General features: G+C 40.2%; 1 protein-coding gene across 1 annotated transcript; it reads left to right on the plus strand.

The window, feature by feature from the left end:
- The first annotated feature begins 1,496 nt into the window (after positions 1–1,496).
- On the plus strand, positions 1,497–23,272 carry LOC136425405 (uncharacterized). Its single transcript, XM_066414267.1, has 14 exons — positions 1,497–1,679; positions 2,727–2,955; positions 3,443–3,654; positions 4,372–4,470; positions 5,282–5,393; positions 6,013–6,146; positions 6,531–6,662; positions 6,939–7,068; positions 7,354–7,442; positions 8,673–8,814; positions 17,259–17,456; positions 19,146–19,293; positions 19,884–19,950; positions 22,878–23,272. Exons 2-14 carry the CDS (start codon positions 2,772–2,774, stop codon positions 22,977–22,979), a joined length of 1,749 nt encoding a protein of 582 aa, XP_066270364.1. The 5' UTR covers positions 1,497–1,679; positions 2,727–2,771; the 3' UTR covers positions 22,980–23,272.
- Positions 23,273–24,531: the final 1,259 nt, after the last annotated feature.

Below are 24,531 nucleotides of genomic sequence, written 5' to 3' on the forward strand. Positions count from 1 at the left end.
ATTCAAATCAATTTTTGTAGTTACACTACGCCAGGTAACATTACCTTGGACCTTCAGAAAGATTAAAGGCAACAGAAGTTATTCAAAAAAGTTAGCTTTACATGTAGTACACTTCTCTACTTCTGCCCATCCAACGAATAAATCGGTTATTCACTGCGTGTAAAGGGCGTAACTAATAAGCGGGTTAGAAAAGTATGACACAACACGCAAGATTGCCAATACGATTTTACACTGGAAACATAAGAGCGACCCCTGGCAGCCTATGAAATAAATGCTGCAGATTGACAGAAGCGTAACTTAGTATGTGCCCATTGATTGGCCAATCAATGCTACGCTGGCCAATCAGCACATAGTGACGTTTGCTGTGCGGGAGCATCAATAGTTTATCCGTAATTGCATCATTTATTGAATGCTGGCAATGGTATAGTTAATCAATCAGAATAGAAATTAGAAATTTAGAAATCTGGTGGACTTTCCCATGGCTCGTTTGATAGTCAATCAATATCCATGGTATGGGTACTGTGGGTTACTTTGTGTCATATTCCCGCAGAACACACTCAAGTCTACACGGATTGGTTAATCTAACTTATTTGACCAATCAGCATCCACATCAGGAAGTTGACAACTTTAGTTGCAATTCTACGTTATTCCGCTATACAATAGTGGCGGCCTTGTACCGCTGCGAGTTGTTCCCATTAGTCATTACCAAATCAAGGACGCTCCATTTGAGAGTCCTTTTGAAATGTTAGATTGTCCTTTGTTGGAAATAGATGATAAATTTGCATTGTATTTTTGATACTTACTTGGCATTTTGACAAAATGAAAATGTTCCGGACGTAGACCTCTTTTGATCCCTGCACCTGAATTTTTGTTTTAGGTAACGTTACCAGCCATATCTAGAAATTAGCCATTGAAATTGAGGGCAACCAGAAATACGATCAAATACTGATGGGCAACATAGCTTTTGACATAGGTTGCCTAGGGAACAACTGCTCTTATCAAAAAGAGCTTTTAAAACCCTGTTATTGCTATAAACGTGTACTTCTTTGTTTGTTTATTCGTCTATTCTCTGCCAAAGCTCTGAAGTCGTTAAAACTTACTATCTTTCACCGCAACATCTACCCTGAAGTTAGGCTGACCAAGGAGGTATATAAAACCTCCTTGGGCTGACGTTAGAAAAGCCGGGCTGTCATAAAACGCTTCTTTACAATCTTCAACCCCCAACATCTGCTTGGAGATTCGCCGTGATGACCTTTGACAAATATTGATGACAGCGGCTCCATGGTGTGAAAGCATCAGAAGACACCGATGAGAATTTATAAAACAGTAATAAAACGTTCAAAAACACATATATGCCTGCAATGGTAACCATATTAAGATGAATACAATATATCTTTGAAGATTTTTTTGGGGTCAAATAGTGATAAAATGTGCTGTTAGCCGTGGAAAGAGAGTAGTACGTTTGTCTGCGGTGGACAATTTTTGTGTGATATTGTCGACGAGAAAAGATAGCTTCCCCAAGATCCTCACATTTCTCACCTTGTTTTATACTTTGTTAACCATTTGTACAGAAGATGTAATTTGTCGTAGATAATTATGACATAAGTGACACACAGAGACTTGAGATAAGCTTGAAACTATGTTTGGAGACGCGAAAGACGTCATGCAAGGTGTGCAAGGTAAGTTCGCTGTCGGGACATTTTTTGAGACAGGTCCAAAATTGAAGACAAAATAATTTGTTACATAACTTGTTATCTAACGTTATTATGGAAATTGATTTTACGAAAAGTCAGTAGACAATCTAGATAGACAATATGGGAAATGGGGAAGTAAAGAAACTGTAGATCTTTGGACTGATTGAAAGTTTAAAGAAAGTGAAGTAGTAAAATAAATAGGGTGTGTGGGGGGGGGGTATGCATGTAAAGTTTCTGTCTATAAAAAAATTTGGGCACTATTGACAGGATAATAAGACGTTTCTTTGTACTATTGGCAGGATAACCTTGTGAACAACACCTCATGATCCTGTCAACCCTAACCTTTATATAACCCTACCCTTAGTATGATATTGAATATTGTTAAATGGTGCAAAAATAAGACATTCCTGATGTTAAAAGATAAACATACAAAAAATGACCCTGTTGGGAATTGAACCCATAACCTCTAATTCCAAGGCAAACACCCCCCTCCCCCCGCTGTCGCAACAGTAATTACTAAATCATGAATGTATACTGATTCAAAAGGGTTCCTTTTCTTCATGTCAATAAGAATTTGATCGCTATTGACAGGATGTTCCTGTCAATAGCCATGGCATTATTAATACTTTGAACTATATCTGGTGTGAGATCAAAGATTTAAGATAGAATATTGGATGCACACCCACGTATACATATGTTAATAACTTAATGCCCATAACAAATGAATGTCAAAACATTCCACCGTTACTTAGCGACCAAGGTGTGGAGGACACAATAGCCAGGCTTAATGGTGATTCAATTGACTTCAAATGGTTGTTTAAACTCTTCAGATTACCTTTGTTGGTGTAAAGTATTTGTACACTTCAAAAGAAATGTTATCTGAAAAATCTCTCTGAAACAAACATTGGTTACACAGTGTATTTAATACTCACACACGTATATAATGCTTTTGAAACATAAATAGGGAAGCAGTAGCTCTTCAACTTGAGCTTTAAAGCAGATAATATATTTCCAGTTATCTTATTTTTTTAGATATGTATAGGTGACCACACTGACTGAAGCACACAAGAATCCAGTATGACTGGTTATGCAGAAAAGATAGATCAGCAGTTGGAGATCCTGTGGGCTAAGGAAGAGTACAACAATGAAGAGTCCAAGAAGGCCGTCCAGGGTATCGGTGAACTGTACTGGCAGAAGAAGTACAAGGAGAGAGGGACCAAGAGAGCCATCGCTGATTACCTGGCCAATCAGGGAGCAGCAGGTAGTGATCCAATCATCATTAGGTTTTAAAAGACTTCAGAAAATATCTGGCATTCATGATAGTATCTGATACTTGATAGTGCAGAGCTACTGTCAATGTTGAAATGTTCGCAGTGTAGCTTTTACAGTGACATGTCCAGCGCTAAATCATGATACCACAAATAAGTGTTTTCATTTACTACTTAGAACTGTACTACAGAATTGTTTCAATTGTGAACTTTAGACACTGCCCAAACCTCCTTTTCCCTTCTACAGCGAAGTTGATTCTCTGCAAAAATAAATGAATTTACATTTCTTAAGGACAATTGTCAAAGAGTATAGAAAGTAGTGGGGTTTTTTAAAATCAAAAAGTCCTTGCAAAATTAGAAATATACCTTTATGCTAAAAAGATTGTCATATCTATCAAATGTAGTCATCACCTACATTGGTACTAGTAAGTGCAAAAAAAGTTATTATGTGTATTTTTCTCTTACTTTTGTTTGTTTCAGAGTTGTTTGTAAAGATGATGACGTCCCTGGGTAACCAGGGGTTGTTTAAGGACAACGTTACGTGGTACGCAGCGTACTACACCTACAACACGACATGGAACTTCAGCGACGCCAGCACACTGCTCTGCCGTAAGCTCGGGGAAGCCGGGATCGTTCGACTATTACTGGCCAACGCTGGACACGAACCATTCAGGGAAAACCTGAAGAGTAAGGTAGGATGATACTAGGATCCCCAACTTTTTTTCTGTAAAATATTTACTACATACATGAAGAAGAAATTGGAAGTCAGGTTTGTTTTAATTTCTAGATATTTGATAGCATAGTCCAACTTATGATTTGTTACTGATATTATTTTGTAATCATGTTATGATCATATTTATTTAAATTAGATCTTGGCTTGAAATAGGAAAGCAAAATGTTAATCTGTGTTGGTGGAAATCATGATTATGAAATGGATTGAATATCCAACACAGAAGGAAATTGGAAATGCCATATTCTTATCATCATGGTATTAATTCCATAGTAAGAATGGATTTGTCTTCATTTCAAAGGAAGAATAAAAGGCAACCCAAGCAATATTAGGGCCCGAAATTTGGATTTTGAAAGTCAATTTATTCAGTCATTTCTATACATGATTAGTGCAAACAACGCTATCACAATGTATATAATATGACTTCGTTGTAATGTAAAAACTCACTCAAAATTGTCGCCGGGGTTTCTGTAGGCTCGCAAAACTAAGGGAATCATTGTATGGTATGTTTTTGCACGGGTTTAATATGCTCAAGGTATGAAGTTATTAGCAGATACGCTAGACAGTGTTAGTAAATGTCACTACAATAAAGATTTCAGCATTTCTTTGTTTCAATTTTTTTGTTTCTAATATTGCTTTGGTTGCCTTTAAAAAAGAGTTTTCTTTTTTCCCCCTGTAGAATGTGTTATATCTGGTGAAGTCGTCTATCAGTATCCTAAACAACATGACAAAGTGCCCAGAGACCAGGCAGTACTACCAGGAGGGGAATGCTGTAGAGGTCAGTCTTGTAACCAGCTTCTTCTTAACCCCCATGTGTAGCCTCTCTGGGGCATTCCATTTGGAACGTCAAGATGGGGGTGGTCAGAAACATTAATTAGGATTGTCCCTTATGTTCTCCCATTCTCATGTTTATCATATGTCTTCTCACCCTCACTTCCATTTCACAGTGGAAAAATATTCCCTTATTACTGCAATTACTGTTAAAAAAATTGAAATATTACTGCAATTTTACATGATATTCACATCAAGTATAATTCTACATAAACTATTAGCAAGTAGAGGACACATGGATAATGTTACAGGTTCGTTAATGGAATCTTAATGGGTTGGGAAACACGACATCACATGATTCTATGATTGATGTTTCCCATGGGAAAAAAGATATTCACAATCTCATATGAATCAATGGCTGCTTGAATCTGAATTTTCAGTTCATGAAGCAAGGTTTTGGTTTGTGACTGCTGGAAAATATACATATAACCTTACATACAATACTCACATTGTTAATTATATAGGCATCACAATTTTGATTTATGCACTTAAAAGTAAAAATACTTCTATTTGATAATCTAAAGTTGAAAGTTGAAATTTTGAAAGTTTATTCAAATAAAATACATCGTAGCCCATGGGGCTAAATTGCGTATTTTATAACAAAGAATTGGTCATAAATCACAAGCACTGTCCTTACAAACAGACTTAATACCATAATATTGAAGACATATTTTTGTACATGAATACATTTTGAAAATGGCTTAAGATGGAATATGATGATCACAATCTCATAATATTTTCCATTATTATTTGTTCAGGTGTTGCGGCCGTACATGACGTGTTCAGATGCCTTTGTCAAGTCTGTGACTATGATGACCCTGGCAAAGATCATTGATGAAGAGCAGAGTGAACTGTTGGCAGAAGACACAGGTTAGAATTACAAATGAAGCACAGGCCTTTTTTTAACCCTCTTCCTGCTGAGATACAAATGTAGCCTGCTGATTTGATCTTGATCTTTTTCTTGATTGGGTACTGGGCAACACCCCTTTGTTGGAGTAAAGCACCCAGAGGCTACCAACTTCAATTTGCTGAAGAGTTTGTAGCCTAAGGTAAGGGTTGTAAGGTTTGGACCATCGCACACCGGGGCATGCCCCTACTCTTTTTCGAAAGGTGTGGTGGGTTCTTTTACGTGCGCGGGGTATGGCTCTTCCCAAACAAGCAAAAATATTGAGCCAGCGGTTACTACGGAGGATGGTACCCAGGCTATACAAGTCATCAACAGTGCAACAAAAATGTCCACAAAATTAGGATGAATTGATTGGAAATAGCATGTCAGAGGGTTAAGATTTAAAAATGTCCCTTACACTTTTACAGTTGTACTATAAATTTTGAAATATTTGTGTTTGTTTTATTTATTCTCCATCGAAAATTTTATACACCAAAAATATGTCTTTGCAATGTATCACTACAAAACTGTTAAAACAACTTCTATCCTGAAATTTTCCTAAATAAATAAATAAACGAATTTACAGTAATTTTGTTGTTACAGGTGCAATTGATTTTCTGATAAACATGCTTCGCCGAGCGTTGGAAGCAGCCAATAGAAGGGCACGTGGGTTTAGCGTAGCCGAACTGTGTGAGGGACTCGCAAAGTTAGCAGTCAATGAGAAGAACAAGAAAAAGGTAGGAACCATCTAGAATAGATATATATTGTTAAGGGTTTAGATTATTTGATGTAATATTACCTTACCAGTATCTGCTACAGTGTATGCCTGTTTTTCTTGTGTGTTTTGCTGAACTGTGATTGATATGTTGGCTGATGAATACAATTACAAGTAAACATATAGAAAATATGCTTTTTAATAGCATTTCAATGGAATGATCAAGCCTTTAATTATGACAAAAAAAAGATTGAAACAAATGATTTAATTTCAACATTTGTCATTATCATGAAAATAACTTTTTTATGAACAGTTTTGTATTTTTTCTCATTTGCATACTATTCAGTGACTGTCCCATGATTCTCTCTGGACCATCTTTAACTGATTTATTTCAAATGCCTTTCAGATTGCAGAGAAGGGTGCCTTACCCCTGCTGGTCAAGGTGCTCGAGACGGGAAACGACTTGGAGAAAGCGGAAGCCGCGAACACAGTGTGGACGCTGGCGTTCGATGATGATGTCAGGGAGAAAATAATGGCGGTATGATGTTCCACAAATTTCTTTATTCATGCCAGTGATTGATTGGATGGTTGTTCTGTCCTTCTTTTTTTACGTGATGACTCTACAAAAGTCAATATACTTAGCACTCAAGGGATGGCCTGTAAAAACTCCATCCATCCATTCCTCCATCTGTCCATCCATTCATCCGTCTGTCCATCCATCCATCCGCCCATCCATCTGCCCATCCATCCATCCATCCATCCATCCATCCATTTATCCTTTCATTCATTTGTCCATCGATTTATTTCTGTCCAGGAACCTGAGCTGATCCCCAGTCTGGAGAGATTAGAGACCAGTACCAACGATTCCCTGAAATCTGCTGCTCTCGGTGCATTATGGGTCATCAGGAAAACAGGAGAGGAGAGACCAAAGACTGCTTCTAAAAGTAAGACCCAGAATTCACTTGATTCCTTTGATTGTATTATGATGTACATTTGAGCACTGCAATAATAATGATAATGTCAAACCTGTATATAGTAGTAATCACCTCTGCTTAAGGACCACCTGGCCACTGTGGCCACTTTCTGATGGTCCCTTAGATAATTTTTCCCATTGACACAAGCATTGAAAACCTGTCTATAGTGACCACCTGATAATGCGACCATTTTCAAGTCCCTTGAGTGATCATAATAGACAGGTTTGACTGTTGCATGATTTTTTTCCCACTCAGAATCCAAAGACCGTCAGCTGCCACATGTCATGATCAGTTACCAATGGGACCACCAGAAAATTCTCATCAGCATCAAGAAGAAACTACAGGTATTTGTCAGAACCTTCTATGTTGTGGGCTTGAATAAATTTCTAAACAGAAACTATGCGGCTACAGCGTCTTTCTGAAGATATGGCATGAGTGTGTACGGTTCGCTTGAGGTTTTCCAGTACTCGAATTTGCCTTCTATGTAAAGCCTTACAGTATACAAGCATATAGTCTCATCGCATACTACATACTATAGACTCTGTTATAGAGTAAATTAGTTTCCTACAATTGTTGTTAAGTATTCCTCATTAGAAGTGGCTACATGTACATGTTGTATCTTATACAATTGATGTGCAATAAAGTTGTTAGAAGTGTAATTGTCATCTATGGATTATTATAGGCAAAAAGTAACCGATTTTACATGCAGATAAATGAATGTTTCAAGAGATTATATAATTATAAGTGGTTATAATTGAACATTCTAAGGTATCCTTGAATACATGTATGTTATTTACAACCTTTTCTATATTGATTTTTCTGCCTGGATTTATACAGATTTCTTGTATTGTGGCAACTATTTGTCAGAAAACATGTTCATGTTTTACAACTAGCACGTGTGTACTATATATCGTACTGTTTACATTTCTCTCTAATCAATGCTATTTTTCAGGGTGGCTGATATACATGTATGTAACCAGGCAGAATAACATTACGTCCCCTTACTAGTATCTTTACAGGCTGTAACTGCTGAGCGACCAAATAAACATTGACAGATAGCTCAACAAGTTGTAATAAATCTTTTACATTTTGTATTTCTCACTCATACATTGTGCACCATATTCCAATCATAAAACCAAGGTTCACACAAATCCAATTTCCGTTGCTCCATGTTAAAAGGAAAGTGATCTCAAACCAGTTTAGCTCAAATGAACAGATGACCTAATCTTCCACTGGTCGTGACAGAGAAGACAGATGCTATATACAGTATTCACAGGTTCATTGTACCGGGGAAATTCCCTTAGCTCTTTTTGACAAGCACAATGAACAGTGGACCACAGCTTAACGTCCCGTCCTAAGGACTGCGACCTTTTCTGGTAGAGTGCATGTCGGGTGAGCGACACAGCCGGGATCGAACCCGGGGCTTGTACATGTAGTTCCAGAGGCAGGGCCGCTAACCACTGGACTGCGCACGCTACCTATACCTGCTAAATGTATTGTTTAGCTCAGCAATGCTATCTTGTGGAAAGGGGGCCTTGATATAGGTAAAGTTCTACTCTTTTTCTGTCCTACAGGCAGCAGGTTTCAAAGTGTGGATGGACCTTGAGCAGATGGGAGGTTCCACACTCCAGGCCATGGCTGAGGCAGTAGAGAACTCTGCTGTGGTCATCGTCTGCATGTCTCACATGTACAAGGAGAGCCCCAACTGCAGAACTGGTCAGTATGCTAGACTGAGGAGGAGTACTTCTGGTTTTATGTTATTGTTTTGTTCTAATCATGTGTCAAATTTATAAACTGTATTTATTATCATTGAATAGATTTTTGTCTGTCTGTGTGCATAATGTGTGTGTGCACCTGTGTGTGTGTGCACGTGTGTGTGTGTGCACGTGTGTGTGTGTGTATGTACATGTGACTGCTTTAGTTAATCAGCTATTCTTCATACAGCACTGATTGTCCACTTGTTATAACTTTTTAAATTTAGTTTAAGGTTGTCCATGAGTTGGGTTGTACAGGATGTGAGTTGTGCTGTCCTAACTCTCATGTTGTCCATGAGATGGGTTGTACATTAGTCTGGCTGTGAGATGTGCTGTCCTTTATTTGGCTTTAACTCTCATGTTGTCCATGAGATGGGTTGTACATTAGTCTGGCTGTGAGATGTGCTGTCCTTTATTTGGCTTTAACTCTCATGTTGTCCATGAGCTGGGTTGTACATCAGTCTGGCTGTGAGATGTGCTGTCCTTTATTTGGCTTTAACTCTCATGTTGTCCATGAGCTGGGTTATACATTAGTCTGGCTGTGAGATGTGCTGTCCTTTATTTGGCTTTAACTCTCATGTTGTCCATGAGCTGGGTTGTACATCAGTCTGGCTGTGAGATGTGCTGTCCTTTATTTGGCTTTAACTCTCATGTTGTCCATGAGCTGGGTTGTACATTAGTCTGGCTGTGAGATGTGCTGTCCTTTATTTGGCTTTAACTCTCAGGTTGTCCATGAGCTGGGTCGTACAAGCTGTGAGACGCGTTGTTCTCTTCTGGAGCAGTGTGCTGTGTACCACTCCCGTACAGCATTCCACCTGCACTTGGAATCTCACTTCCATCCTCCATTCCGTAGGGACCCTCGCTTACTTTTACGCTTACCATTCCGGCGTCAGTGGGCAGTGGCTGGGTCACTGAGTGGGCGGCTGGTTTCCTTACGTTTGATGCCTGTTCGTTAGTGTTTTCCAGAGGCGTAAAATTGGTTTCTGCATTACCTCTTGTATCTGGTGGGGAGTCAGGGTAGCCTATTGCATACGGCTCGATCTTGTCGTTGTCGGCTTGTCCTGGGCTGTCAGTGCAGGTCACTGTATGAGCCTGAATGGTGTCCTTTTTTTCACATGTGTGGTCACGAGCTAAGGATGTCGTGGAATATGGAGGCAGCTTGCCGTTTTTCCCTTTCCCTGACACGTCAATGTAGGTCACGGCATACGGCAGGATGGTATCGTTGTCTTCTGCTGTCGCTGTTGATTGTCCTGGGCTGTCAGTGCAGGTCACTGTATGAGCCTGAATGGTGTCCTTTTTTTCACATGTGTGGTCACGAGCTAAGGATGTCGTGGAATATGGTGGCAGCTTGCCGTTTTTCCCTTTACATGACACGTCAACGTAGGTCACGGCGTACGGCAGGATGCTATCGTTGTCTTCTGCTGTCGCTTCACGAGCAGGGTTGGGTGGCTCGCCTGTGTCCGGAGCTCTGTCGGGTGCCTGCATTTCAGCCGAGTCAGCGTAGACAACTGCATACGGCTCGATTCTATGGCTTCCTTCTCCTTCTGCTTTGGTGGATGCCGTATCTTCTTCAGTTGCGTTGTGATTTGCTGAACATGTGCCTCGACAGATGACAAGGACAAGCCCCGATACAAACACAAGGAGGAGGGGCACAACAACAGCACCCACAATGGCATACAACTGTATGTTCCCGTTGTGCTCAGTGATGGTTGGCCTTTCCCAGAGAAAAACGACATGGTCCATCTCTGTTGTATACTCAAGCACAGACATGTTGTTAGTGTATGCTGTCTCTGCGTAGTACTCGGTTTGAATGGTCTCGTTGTACAGTTGCATGTTGGCCGTTGTGACGGATAGTTCGTGGCATTTTAAGGATCCGATGCCCTGTCGTGACCTGTCCGCATTCGCCTCACCGACATCCTTCCTCATGGTTGTGAGGAGAGTACCACTGTAGGCAGCTGGGGATGCACACTTCAGGGAGTCGCAATACAGAAGAAACTTCAGGCATAGCGTTCGTAGGTTGCAGATGAACCATGTTAGGCTCTCGTCACATTTCAGCCTGTTGTTTCTCACCACAAGACTGAAGTCCTCCCCTCGATTCAGATGTAGGATGCTTCTGTCGATGGTAGTGATGTGATTGGATGCTAGGGTCAAAAACTGCAGCGCTTTGATCTCCAGAATAGCATCGATGGGTACGAAACTCAGGCGGTTGCTGGACAACTTTAACACCCTGAGGAGAGGCAGGCTGCGAAAGGCGTGCGGGGATATGACGGCAATGGCATTCTTATCCAGGTACAGGTGTGTTAGGGACTCCAGCCCAACAAAGGTGTCTGGTTCTGTGGATAATTATAATGCTAATGAATAATTGATAATGATCATAACCAAAATCATATAATATTATGACATTACAGACTATGATTACATATAAATGAAGATATTTTCTGCTATGTTCTGCAACTTTTCAATGTTAATTTGCAGAAATTTTTAACCAGAATAATTCCATATGGTACTGTATAGTATTTAATACTAATAGAATATAAGTATGAAGTATAGTCCCGCTAAGACCTCCATGCAGATTAGGATATCCAGTTACAATATTTTGAGGTACCGGGTATTTTGAATACCAGTGGCGTAGAACCCAGAGGTCTTGGGTCAGAATCTTCTGACATGGCCCGTTGATATTATGTCTTTGGGAAAGGCACTTTACACAAAATTCATCACTTCAATCCCTCCCTGACAGTTGAGAATGAGTATCTAGCTCGGTTAGGGACGTCCCTCAGATAAAACATTAAATGGAGGTCCCGTATTTGAGGAGAGCCACACCTCGAGCATGAAATTCTGTCCCGATATGCAGCTTGTACTAACTTCAGTACAAACCTGGTGTGTTACGCCCTGGGGTGGTTTTCCGACCTGTCAGACTGAAGCTTATTTTTCACATTGGACGGCTTGATGACTTATGAACTGTGGCCAATCTCTAAGAATTGCGCAATGAGAACCTTATAGGTGCATTACTGCTGAAAATGTTATTTAGAGCTTGCAGACTTGTCAGCCGATCGTTTTCCTGCTGTGTGACGGGCATAAGGGAATATCCCTCAGGCTGGCAAAATGTCATGTATGTTACTTTATGTCATACCTGGGCCTGATACGGGTGTTAGGGACCATGTGATAACTATCCGTATCACATAGGGTTCGGGAGTTGTATCACACGGGCTTCCATAGAATATTTCGAGTGCGCAGGTTGCTCCGCCATCAAAATTTCGAATACTGGATTCTGAGGTTGGAATCAATGTTGTTACAGTTTTGTGTTCAAGGACACAAAACTCCCTCAACTTTTGGCGCATTCCACATTGAAATGTGTGTTTTCTCGGGTGGGTATGACATAAATGAAATACAACACGGTGTATTCCGCATCACCCTTGGTCCCAGCCTTCCCACAGGTCGGATCGCCCGACGGCCAATTTAACTTCTTGGTTGACAGATTTTTTATTTTTTTTAATTTTAGCGGACATCCTTAAAACAGAAAGCTGGGGTGAAAACTTGCACCTGACCATGTTCACTCCCTGAAACTGTGTGCACCAAAGTACAATCTTTCCTCTGAGATTCTGTTTTCATGTTGATTTTCCAATCTAGCATTTTTTCAAAAATTCTGTTAACCAAGAAATAAAATTGGTGTGGCCTAAGATTGCCAGGAATGGCACAGAATGCTGAGAAAGAGACAAGAACTATTAATGCAGGCCACTCAAATAATTGAGGAGACCTCTTCAAGTACAAGTACATTTGTCATGTAAGCACAATATACAAAATGTATAGAAGCATCCAATATTTATGCAGCCCACTGCATATAAGTGGTACCTACTTTAGTTTTTGCTTTCTGACAACAAAAGCATTATTATTGAACTATGATCATAGAAAAAACTACCGTACCACTATCCCAACATTGTCAATTCATAATATCATAAAATCACATACTATTACACGTACCTAGACTGGAAATGCGATTGTCTGAAAAATGCAGCCTTATCACATCTGACAAGCCTCGAAAAGATCCCGACTGTACCGTTGAAACATTTGACTTGGTGATGTACAGGAATAGAAGGGATGAAACGTTTGGGAAGTTCAGAGATGATTCCAGAAGTGTCGGGAAACGGAGAGATGTGATTGTAATGTGTCGCACGCGAACATCGAAAAACTTTGGTATATTGTCCAGACACGATGGGAAACTGTACAATCCTCCATGTCCGACCCAACTGCAAGGTGAACCCCTCCAATCTTTACCAGGGCAGCTACAAGTAATTGTTCTATCGGTCGTTCCACTTATGTTAGGAGAACAGTTGTCTGGACACCATTGAGGCATTTGAGATGCAACCAGCACAAAGAATAGAGGATTGGAGACCAGAAATAAAATCAGTGTCCTCCTTTCTGGTGTAGCAGGCGTCATATTAGCGTAGGACAGCCCGGGGATGGGCGCGTCCTGACTTCAGCCTGACCACACTGCGCCCGCGTAGCCCCGCCTCCCGAAAATGTGATAAAAGATGGTTGTACGCCGTCTGTAAGTAGAATCAGAGTCGAGGATCGTCCCGTTGTAGCGCCGGTTTAGAATAGTATCACTGCCCTCAGTCAACTTCTGTTCAGCCAACTTCCGGGAATTTGTGTCTCCTTATATTCTTGGTTGTTAAGTTATCTGAGTCACAGAGTTTCCTTGGGAAATATCAGAGATATATCTCTGGACTTGCGTTTTTATGTATATCACTATTGGTGACTGTGACGCAGTTGCTAATCATGAATATTCAATATTGTGACAGTTCCAAATTAGGCTGAAGAAGATATTGCCCCCTATAGCAATTATGGTTTGGTGCAGAGTATGGTATAAGTATAAATGGGCATGAATGTGCAATCAAGATTGCTTAGCCTGGAAACGTTGACTCAGTCAGTAATATATTAGACTTTTTCTTCTAGTTCTTTGCCACTGACTTACCTGTCTTTGGTTTTGCCAGGTTTCCAGTTAAACAGTACACACTGTCTCAGACGAAGTATTTTGTAATTGCCAGCTTCACATTTTTTAAAGCGATTCCTTCCGTGTGCCGGAATGCCCTGACGTCAAGAATGTGCTTGCGCTGACCAAGTACATGTATATAGACGAACACCTTTTGCAGCCACAATCATGCATTTCATTCAAACTATATAAAGGTTGCTATGCTAACACTGCACGGAACTAGAATTGCGTCGCGGTGGCACAGTGGCAGGCTGTTTGGCCCCAGAACCCAGAGGTATTGAGTTCGAATCCGGGGTTCCCTGATTTGTCCCGTTGACTTTGTGCCCTCAGGGAAGGCATTTTACACGAATTTCCTCTCTTCACTCAGGTGTACATGAGCACCTAGCTTTGGTTAAGGATGTCCCAATCCAAAGGACTGCAACCCCTACCGGTAGCATGCAAATCTGCGTGCAGAACCTGGGTAGCTGATCAAATTGCAACATTGTGACTCATTAACAGGATTGCTTCCCACTGAACCACAGCATGCTACTTCTGTACATGTGTTGATTTCTGCAGCAAGTCTTTGCCATCAGTGAAAAAAACATGTTTTACATGTTGATAGATATGATTTTACAATTTATCAGAGTTAATAAAAACCCTAAAGAATCCAATAGACTTTATCCAATATCAAAAATATAGATTTTCCTCATTGGTTATGCAAATTAAGTCCCAATTTGCATGATTTGAACTTCATCATGTACATCTTTGTCTATTAGCTACCTGCATACTAAATATCATGGAAATCTGTCGATCCTTTGTTCTCAGACTGTTATTCTCCGTGGAAGACTTTGACAAAAATGTTGTTGCAGTACCAGAGCAAGCTTCTACAAGGCCCAAACCTTCACCACTTCTTCCTTACATGACAAGCTATCTGCCACTAAAAAAAAAAAAGATGATAGCACGTCCAGGTCAAAAGGAAGTTCTGCTGCAGTACCAAGGTCACATACCAGGGAGCCCAGAATCCATCGTCACCTTCGTCTTTCCAACACCTACCCGCATACCAAAGGCCATTACAATCCTTTCAGACGTTCTAAAGTTGTTGTTTTTTGCTTGCGGAAACATTAAATTTTATGCTTGCGGAAACACAAACACACAGACACACCCAAAACTATAATTATCTCCATTTTTCAAGGAGATAACAACCCCTCTCATGTACTTACCAAGACTGGTGATACGATTATCAGCTAGGTAGAGCCTTTCCACACGGGGCAGACCTCTAAAAGCTCCCGGCTGTATCGTGGAAATGTTTGTCCTCCAAATGTCCAGGAAGAAAATTCGGCTGGACGAAATGTTCAGGAGTGTGGGGGTACGGAGAGATGTGATCAAGATTGACCGCGTGTTCTTTTTGAAGTCTGTCGGTACGGTGTCGAGACACACGGGAAAGCTGTACGTCCCCCTGTGTCCTACCCAGCTGCAGGGGGACCCCTCCGCGTTTTTGTCTGGGCAGGGACAAGAGAAGACTCTCCTGCTGACTCCAAGAACGGTAAAACAGTTGTCAGTTGTCATGATTGGGGATTACGAGTAACAGAAGCAGTGCCTTGTTTTGCAACATCTTCATTGCTGACTGTGCTTCGCTACACCTTCACGGGCTATTTCATTAGATCTATATGAATATTAATTTTGGAGCTATAATTTGATTATGGATCTCCCCGAGAAATGGAACCTAGGAAAACGGAACCCAGGCAGACGAACGCTCAACTTCATTCTAACCCTAAGGAGAGACATAGCACACAGCTGAGCAGTACAGCCAAGTTATGGACTCAGTCAGGAGTTTTTCTTTAAAAAATTGCAGAGCGATCAAGTATAGTGGAATGGTGTGGGAGGGTGGCTTCCTCCCCTGCCCTGGTGTGGAGCTTTAGAGAATTTCAAGTTAAAATATTCTAAGGCTTCCTGAGGGGGAAAATTACTGTCAGACAGGTCCCAGTTGAAGACTGTGGCCACCTGTGACCTAGTAGCATCCCTGGTCAATCAGAATTTTATGCTAATGTCAAAGGATCTGCTCTACAGGGTAAGGGGGTGCATGGTCATGGCATGGGGGCGCAGCGCCCCAGTTTCCCTCTTCAGAAAAAGCCCTGAACACCAATGGAGGACAGGGACGGGTGGCGTGAGGACTCCCAAGTTGGCATCTGATGATGTCCACAACAACCGATTTCCCAGCTGTTGATAAAAGTGGGATGCAGTTGCCATCATTTAATTGCAGTGTGTGTGCATTTCACCAAGTTGCTGAAACATTAATTTTTTTCTTGACAATGAAGTTGTGACGCAGTTGCCAACATTTAATAGAAGTGTGTGCGCATTTCATCGCCAGTTGCCCAAATATTAATTTCCTTGTTTTTTCTTGACAGTGAAGTTGTGACGCAGTTGCCAACATTTAATAAAAGTGTGTGCGTATTTCATCGCAAGTTGCCCAAATATTCATTTCCTTGCTTTTCCCTGAAATTAAGTTCTGACGCAGTTGCCAAAGTTTAATGACGTTGTTGCAAATTGGTCTGTGCAAAAAGCCATTGCCTTCTGGGCATGAGTGTGCAATTATAAAGATTGCTCATGTCACCCAGGAAGTGCCTGGGATATCTATACATTATGTACTACTGACATACTGCCTAAGTAGCCTGTGTTTACACATTCAAGCTCTCGGCCGGAGGTTACTGACCCCCTAAGGGGATGGCGGTTATGGGACCGGCTGGCCGCTAGGAACGTGATTTGTCAGGCTAACTGTCTAAGTAGACTTTTAAAGACTGCTTTGTTCTGTCCATTCCCTGTGCCAGTCATAGACAGCTCTTCTTGTCACTGTCACTGTCAATGAACAGACTGGAGATAAAGAAAGGATAGATACCGGACTTTCTTCAGAATTTATTAGGGCTGGAAGAAAATCTAATCTGAAACTCATGTGTGTACTAAAGGATAGAATTTTCCCTCAGACACTAGCCCTGTTGTTTTCGTATTGATCTTTCAGTTGAGTATTTACCTTTTTAAACTCTGTGAATTCGTTCACACTTGTTTTAAGAAGAGGAAAGAGACATGTAAACAATAGATTTAGTGATAGTAATTAGCCTTATATGTGTGACTGTTTTATAAATAATAGATGTAGTGTAGCATAGCTTAATATATAGTTGTATTGTTTCTTCCAACTTCAGGAACACTTCAAGTGATGATTCTTCACGTCAAGTGTTCGAGTAATAGTGAAACGACAGTTACTGCATTTAGCCCATCTGGACAGGAATGAGCAAATAAAGATCATCATTTTAAGTCTGGAAACCAAACCATGCTACCAACAAAGTGAATTAGTTAAGCCCATATTATATGCATGCACATCACTGTGTTGTAAAAGAATTGAATGTAAAATTTACAGTTGTTATATATCTTTTCCATTTTTGTAGAGGCTGAATACACGTTCCAGTTACGTAAGGACATCGTGCCGTTAATGATGGAGTCCCACTATAAACCTGACGGCTGGCTAGGGATGATTCTGGGAGCCAAACTGTACATCGATTTCAGCGGAAAACAAGCGTTCGACTCTGCCATGGCTAAACTCATCAAGGAGCTCGGGGTCCGGGGGAGGGAGGACCTCCAGACAGGTGATGAATGATTCAGTGGTTGGTACTGGATATGTGTCATTTTGTTGTCTAGAAAAAAGAAGTTCATTGTATTGGGTTGGGTCAGCATACAATAATATAGAATGTGTTTCAATGTCTGGGTCAATAGTTTTGTATATGCTCACTTATTATCATTTCTTTGTCCACTGTACAATCATGTTTAATGTTATATGCTTCTTTCTTTTTTTTAATGATTGAAGGTGAAAAATTATGCATGAGTATGATAATGACAGAATTGTATTACATTACACCAAGATTAGTTTTTAATTTACTATCATGATATTTCTGATATTTATAAACAAAGAATTTCGGTACAATAAATGAAAATTTTTTCATAAAGGTACAATAAATCAGAGAATGGTATTTAGATTATTGAGATAATTGCAATGATTAAGAAATACTGCTAGATATTAGAACTGTTCTCTAGACAAGAAAAATAGAATTATGGTCTATAACAACAACAGGATAGACAAAAATTAAGGTGCCTCACTGCAATGTTGTTTTATTCTGATCTGCACAAATATAACATGACATGCTTGCTAGCAGCCATAAAAATCATTACTAACTTAATTTGTGCTCTGAGCCAAATCTGTTTTGAGCAAAGCCCAGGCTACATGTTTGTCCCAATTATATTACTACCGAGACAGCGTCTGTAATTAGAACAATTTGCAACAGCGTAGTACAATCATGAGCCATCTTGGGAACGGCGGGTGTTTTGGTGATTTTTAGTGCATTTGCCAACAGAAGCCATGCCCGATGATGCTATACAATGTAGGTACATTGTACAACTTAGTAATTTTGTTTTGTAATATTCATTATTAGCAGATTTATAACCAACAGTGGAAGAAAATTTTGGCGAAGCATGGAGAGAAGATACTAATATCACATTGGCGTCCAGTATTGATTTTGATATTACCATTATGGTTGGATAATATGTCAGCTTGAATAGTTACGTAATGCAGATTTTGGGTTTGCTCAGCCAAGACCCCATAGCCTATTGATGTTTTGGTGATTTTTAGCACATTTGCCAACAGAAGCCATGCCTGATGATGCTATAGGTACATGTACATGTACCACTGGACAAGGAGGTTTTGCACTGGGTAATTTTATGATATTCATTAGTAGCAGGTTTATAACCAACAGTGGAAGAAAATTATGGTGTAGCATGGAGAAAAGATACTAATATCACATTGGCATCCAGTATTCATTTTAATCTTAATCTTAATATGGTTGGATATCTAAGCTAAAGTCTAAGACAGAGTATATCTAGTCTCTAATAACGTTATACAAATTGAATGTAGATTTTGGGTTTGCTCAGCAAAGACCCCATAGACAGTATTGTTGAAGTGCAGAATGATTTTGATTGTTGTCAGAGAGGCATGCAGAAAGGAGCGAACAGGAGGTTCTACCAATGATAACCATGGTGAAGCTACATGTTAACCCAATTGGACAGGAAGTCATGTCAAGTTTATATTGTCTTAATTTGTTTCCTCAACCAAGGCCCCATAGCTAAAAGTGAAGTTTCATCTGATATGATGTGCAAAGGACAGGGTTTGGGGTTGAGATGGCATGTTGTCATCACATCTCAAGATTAGGCATGTCAAGTTTCAGAGTGTTTGTCTCAGCCTAGACCCCATAGCTCATCCCTGAATTTGTTTGTTTGATGTTCAGATGTTGTAGTGGCCAAAGCAGTAACAGAGGTGGGGGCAGGTGCACCGGCACCCACGCTGTCGTCCCACTCCCTGGACAGGGACGCTGAGTTTCTCAAGTGGACCCAGGAAGACGTGGCAAAATGGCTGGAGAAAAATGACTTGGGAAGGTAATTGATAAGATGTCTCCTGCTTTAAATTTTTTTCTGTTCCACTAATGTTAAATCTGTCATTTAAAGCCTACAAAACTGCATTTTCATCAATTTCATGTCATGAAGTTCCCATTTTTGGGATGGACAGGTTGACATTTTTTTCCGTCCCAACAAGCAAATTTCCGTCCTGGGACGTAGGGACGGGTCCTGGAGACTGCCCTGTTGTATATGCTGTGTACATTTCTACTATGTATTATCATTGGTACCACATGTATGTGTAGTACTATACAGAACATAACCCACACTTAACATATGCATGACATGCCATGTATGTTGTAGAAACCTTCAAAAGGGGATTGTAACAAGGAACTGTAACAAGGGACAGGACAGTAAATAATAAAGATGAGCGTTGTAAGCTCAAATATCTTATTATTGAAATCAAAGTGTAATGTGAGTTTTAGTGTGTAATAGTGCCATCTATCAGTAATATCTTGAAGTGCATGGTACATGTAACATGTATCAACTAACAGAAGTGTTCCTGTAATAACAGAAATATTTGTATTGTAATAGAATTGTTAACTTCTCAGACATCCCTGATGTTGTTTCAGCTTGAAGAGTGAGTTTTCAGAGTATGATGGCAAACTCTTGCGAAGACTTCAAGGTGTAAGAAGTGAGGTACAGTAGAACGATATTCTTTATACTTTTTAGGTAGTGAGGCTTTAACAATGACATTGTTTGACTTATATGGCTTACACTTAACACATTTCGTATTCGATCTAGCTGTATGGCCTCCGTCGGTCAGTATTGACCATGGTAAAATCCTAATTCACAGCAGCCCTACAGCATCGACTATGGCTAAACAGCCCTATACGAGAATGGCAGTCTCTGCCACAAAAATCACATCTGTAAGCTGACTCAGTTCTGTTGCAGTGCTCTTTTCTGCGGATCCGCTTTTCTTCTGTGTTGTGCATCAGTCTGGCTTCTCCTGATTTGAGCTGTCTGGACAGTGTGTCTCTCCACCTGGAACGGTCACTTGCAAGGTCCTCCCAGTGCTCCGAATCAATATCTAGAGCCTTCAAGTCCCTCTTGCAGATCACCTACTGAAAATAGTTGACAGAGGTTACAATTTGATGCATCAATGTGACGTTTGGGTCTGATGTCACAACCAGCAACGAAATCAACACCTGTCCAATCGCTAGTCAGGAAAGCAAACAGTTGTCAACCTGACAGGTGCAGATTGGGGTCAGCTGCCAATCAAAGACTGCAGACTTGTCAATCATCGTACAGAAATGGATTATCAGCAATTACCTTTAAAAGCCCTCCAACCTCAGTTGGGGGTATAGATTCTACTTAATTTATGCCAAAATTTAAAACTTTTCAGTCAGTTTGAAAACGTCAAATCTCTTTCTTGATACTCACAGGCACTGTTCCTAATCCTGAGGCCATAAGTCACCTGTGACCTAAATACCTTGCTTATAGACTTTTAATCCTTTTAGAGAATGAGTAATACAGCCTTCTCACCCTTCTTTTGTTCATTAAATCCTAGGTTTAGAAAATTACCTGACTTTGCTCGTAATGTGTTTGTATTTGTTGTTGTGGAAATCCCTGTTTAAACTCTGCTGTTTTAAAGATCGTACTAAAACAAATCGTAAAATATTTTGATAATGTTCAACAGAACTGATTGTATTACTATTAGGAAGGAAAAATGTAGTATCTTGCAGTTACATGAAATCATGATGATTAAGCAGTGTTTACTTCTGAAAAGTATCATTGTTTCTTGTGGTGCTAGTTTCCAAACTGGTCACCGTGTTCACTTGATGTCAGTTGCAGTCATATCTGGATTACATTGTGACAAAAACCTTCAGTCTAAAGATTGATTTTTTGAATGGTGCAACAGTCAATAGCAGAAGGATGTATACAAATGTATTTACCGCAAGCGTGCAAGTGAGTGTTGATTTAATAATGCTATAATAACATTGTTGTTGAATGCAGTAAGAAAATGTTGTACTTTGGTTTCTCACCAGACTATACTCAAAACTTTATATTTTCCGAGAACCATGATTATAATAGTAGAATGGAACTCATTGTCATCAAGTACTGTAGGAGCATCTTCACTATTTAAGTAGCTTTAAAGAACAGTTGCAGTCAGATATGCAAAAACTAGGTGTAACAGACTGTTCGGTGTAATATAACCAGCTGCTGCCGCGCCGCGTGCCTGCAAAGCTGGTGTGTTACGTCTAATGGCGGTTGTACCGGCTATATAAACTACGCACAAAAAGTTTGGAAACTTAACTTTGGTCGATCATATCTCCGTTGTTTCTTGATCAATATCAATGATTTATATATCATAACAAAGCTTGTGTGATTTTCTTTCCCATGCTACCAAACTTGATATGGTTGTAAATTAATACAACGAGCACCAGACCTGCTTATGCGAGCAGGTCACATGAAAAAAGTGCCCAGATTACCCTACTGATGTCAAACGCTCAATTCAGTAATTTTTTCTTCTGCTGGTAGCACATGGCTTTTGTACGAGGGTAAAATGAAACTTGAATCAACAAAACACATTAATATGAAAGCCAAGGATATTCTTCATCCAAACAAAAAAAATGCGTAAAGGAGGCTCAGGTTATGATGAAGGTGGCTTAATACTGAGTACACAAGCCATGCATTGTCACCGCAGCCCGGCACATCCTCCTCATGCTTGTCACCAGTTTTGTTACGCGGCCCCTGGCTATTCTTCCACAAGGAGTCGTCGCAGGTCGACCAGTGTGTGTTCTGTTGATCATGTTTGCATGCACAGCTCGCCCAAGCTGATCAGTGATCACAGAGTCTGAGACTGTGTTCAATTGTGTTGAGATCTGGGCTGCAGAAGGGCCATTCTATCCTCTGTATTCCTGCATCCTGGAGGTGGTTTAAAATGACTCTCACTCTGTATGGACGTGCAGCATCATCTTGCAGATCTTGCATATTGCAGAAGTAAGGATTTTGGAAATGTGACTGGATTGAGAAAGGTGTCTCTATGTCTTGACACATCGAGGTTGCATAGGATGATTAGTCTGGTTTTTCCTCTGGCAGTTAACGTTGTACTGCCCCACACTATGACACATGGCACTGACTCCAACAAAACAATCAGTCAGTCCGACTGTCTATCTGTGCAACAGTCAGCGTAGGGTTCTCCTCGTTGCCCACACTTTCATTTACCCATCCAACATTCTAAATAAATCTACTCTTATCTGTAGCTGTGAACATAACATTCCCCCACACACTGTTCCGTTCACGATGTGGACAACACCACCACAAATGGGTTTGGCGCTGCGCTGACTGTTTGACACTAGCATGGAAATTTGGGCACTTTTTTTCTACAACCCACTCGCGTAAGTAGGCCTGGTGCTCGCTCCATGAGATTGCAATTATAATGAGTTGGGTATCATAGGAAAGAAAATTACACAGGCTTTCCAACGATATACAATGCATCGAAATTGATCAAGAAACAACGGAAATATGATCAACCAAAGTAAAGTTTCCGAACTTTTTGTGCGTAGTTTAGATACAGATACAGATACTGATTTCAATGTACAATTATATGTCCACCCATCCAGGCCCCAGAGTTTTTCTACACCATGCTGACAACAAAGATGGGACTGAAGACTATGCCGGATGTTCTGAAGTTCACCGAAGCTCTCGACAACCTCACAATCTGATTGGCTGTCGTTGATTACATTTGACGACTGACAAACATAATTAGTATCTCGTAAGGGTATTAAAATATCAGAAAGGGATAGAACAATGTCTAGATAATGCAGCAATGGGCAAGTCACAAGTTAACTGCCATACTCTTTCCCTAAGTGCTAGCCTCCTTTGCAGACCTTACAGGTGTGGCCTGCATTTTCTTGTGCTGTTTGCTTCTTGCGTGTTCAACATTGGTCCAGGTTTTCCATGTACTTAATAAAAGTTCAAAGTGGAGTCTGCGGAGGAGACTACGTGTATAGGAATAGTCCGGGGAGCAAACCCACGACCTATAACATGTATACTAGTACTCTACCCACTAGACTAGCAGTTTTTACACCTATTTATTGGCTGTTACTTGGCTGTTAATTGGTTGATAGTGCAAATTCGTTTTGCCATCTTTCCCATCTGTAGCTAAGCACAGTGGGTCACCCCTACTCTTCAATCACACTTTTTATGACACTGTCTGGTGCATCTTCCATAATATGGGTGTTGAAAGCATTTGCAGCAAGGAAAGAATCTTTCAATTACTGAAAAGAAAAGATGTGGATTTCTATTCTTTTTGTCTTCCAGGTGAATCCAAGCCTTACCCAAATCTCCTCCTAAGGCATTTAGAAAGACTATTTCCTTTTGAGTAATCCAATTATATATATCTTTTTACTGATGAAGGAAAGCTAGGCTTAGTAAGTTGATGAAAACTATAAGCTGAATGCATTTCAACGAGCTATGATGCACAACGACTTTGTGGATAAGTACCTACTTGAAGTAAAAAGAAAGGCAGTCACTCTCTTATTGAGGTGAAGAACAATGCTTATAGTGCAATACAGCTTTGCCACGGCTCGCATTATTGGCCAAGCACACCGTATCACCCCTTCTCTCCTTGATAAGTGTGTTGGGTTTTTTAACATGCAGAGGTTTAACGTCTGAGGATATGCATATGCAGACAAATTTAACACTTATGATCATGATTATGAATTCAAAGAAAAACAGAAAGACAATGAATATACATGTACGCACATGACTGCAAGAATGTTGAAGCACAATTGCTGTGGACCAATGAGATTGCTTGTTATAACTCAGGTGTCTATAAATGAAGCTTAGTCCTTGAATGTTTCATTATCATCACCGTCGCTGCATGTCAGCTGTTGTTGTTGGTGTTGTAGCAACTGTACTGATGATGTGTGCTGTCATTGTTCTCCATTGTGTCTTGTCAGCTGCTAGTCATGGTGACCCTTTGATCCACAACCCTTTTATGTCCTCATACAATTGAAATCAAAAGGTTGATATGTTGTATGTATTACTGTATTTGCATCAATTACCAGTTTGAATGTTTGTACATATTTTAGAGAAGTGGTACAATTTGAGATTCCCTTGCAGCTCAATTGAAATTGCTTTTATGGGGGACTGAATTATTTTCTTGGTTGATTTCATATCTTGTGATGGGAGGTATCTTTCTCACAGACTCTTGAATGTTTTCATTATGATTTTGAATACTGATTACGGGTATTGCATCTTCTCATTAGAATG

This window comes from Branchiostoma lanceolatum, chromosome 19 (genome assembly GCF_035083965.1).
Source record: "Branchiostoma lanceolatum isolate klBraLanc5 chromosome 19, klBraLanc5.hap2, whole genome shotgun sequence".
NCBI classification, from domain to species: Eukaryota; Metazoa; Chordata; class Leptocardii; order Amphioxiformes; family Branchiostomatidae; genus Branchiostoma; species Branchiostoma lanceolatum.

What these genes read in the sequence shown, in the direction of transcription:
- LOC136425405 (XM_066414267.1), top strand. Translation starts at nt 2,772, where the DNA reads ATGACTGGTTATGCAGAAAAGATAGATCAGCAGTTGGAGATCCTGTGG. An exon ending in GGCCAATCAGGGAGCAGCAG is followed by an intron (nt 2,956 to 3,442) that starts GTAGTGATCCAA and finishes TGTTTGTTTCAG; the next exon opens with AGTTGTTTGTAAAGATGATG. An exon ending in GAGGGAGGACCTCCAGACAG is followed by an intron (nt 17,457 to 19,145) that starts GTGATGAATGAT and finishes TTTGATGTTCAG; the next exon opens with ATGTTGTAGTGGCCAAAGCA.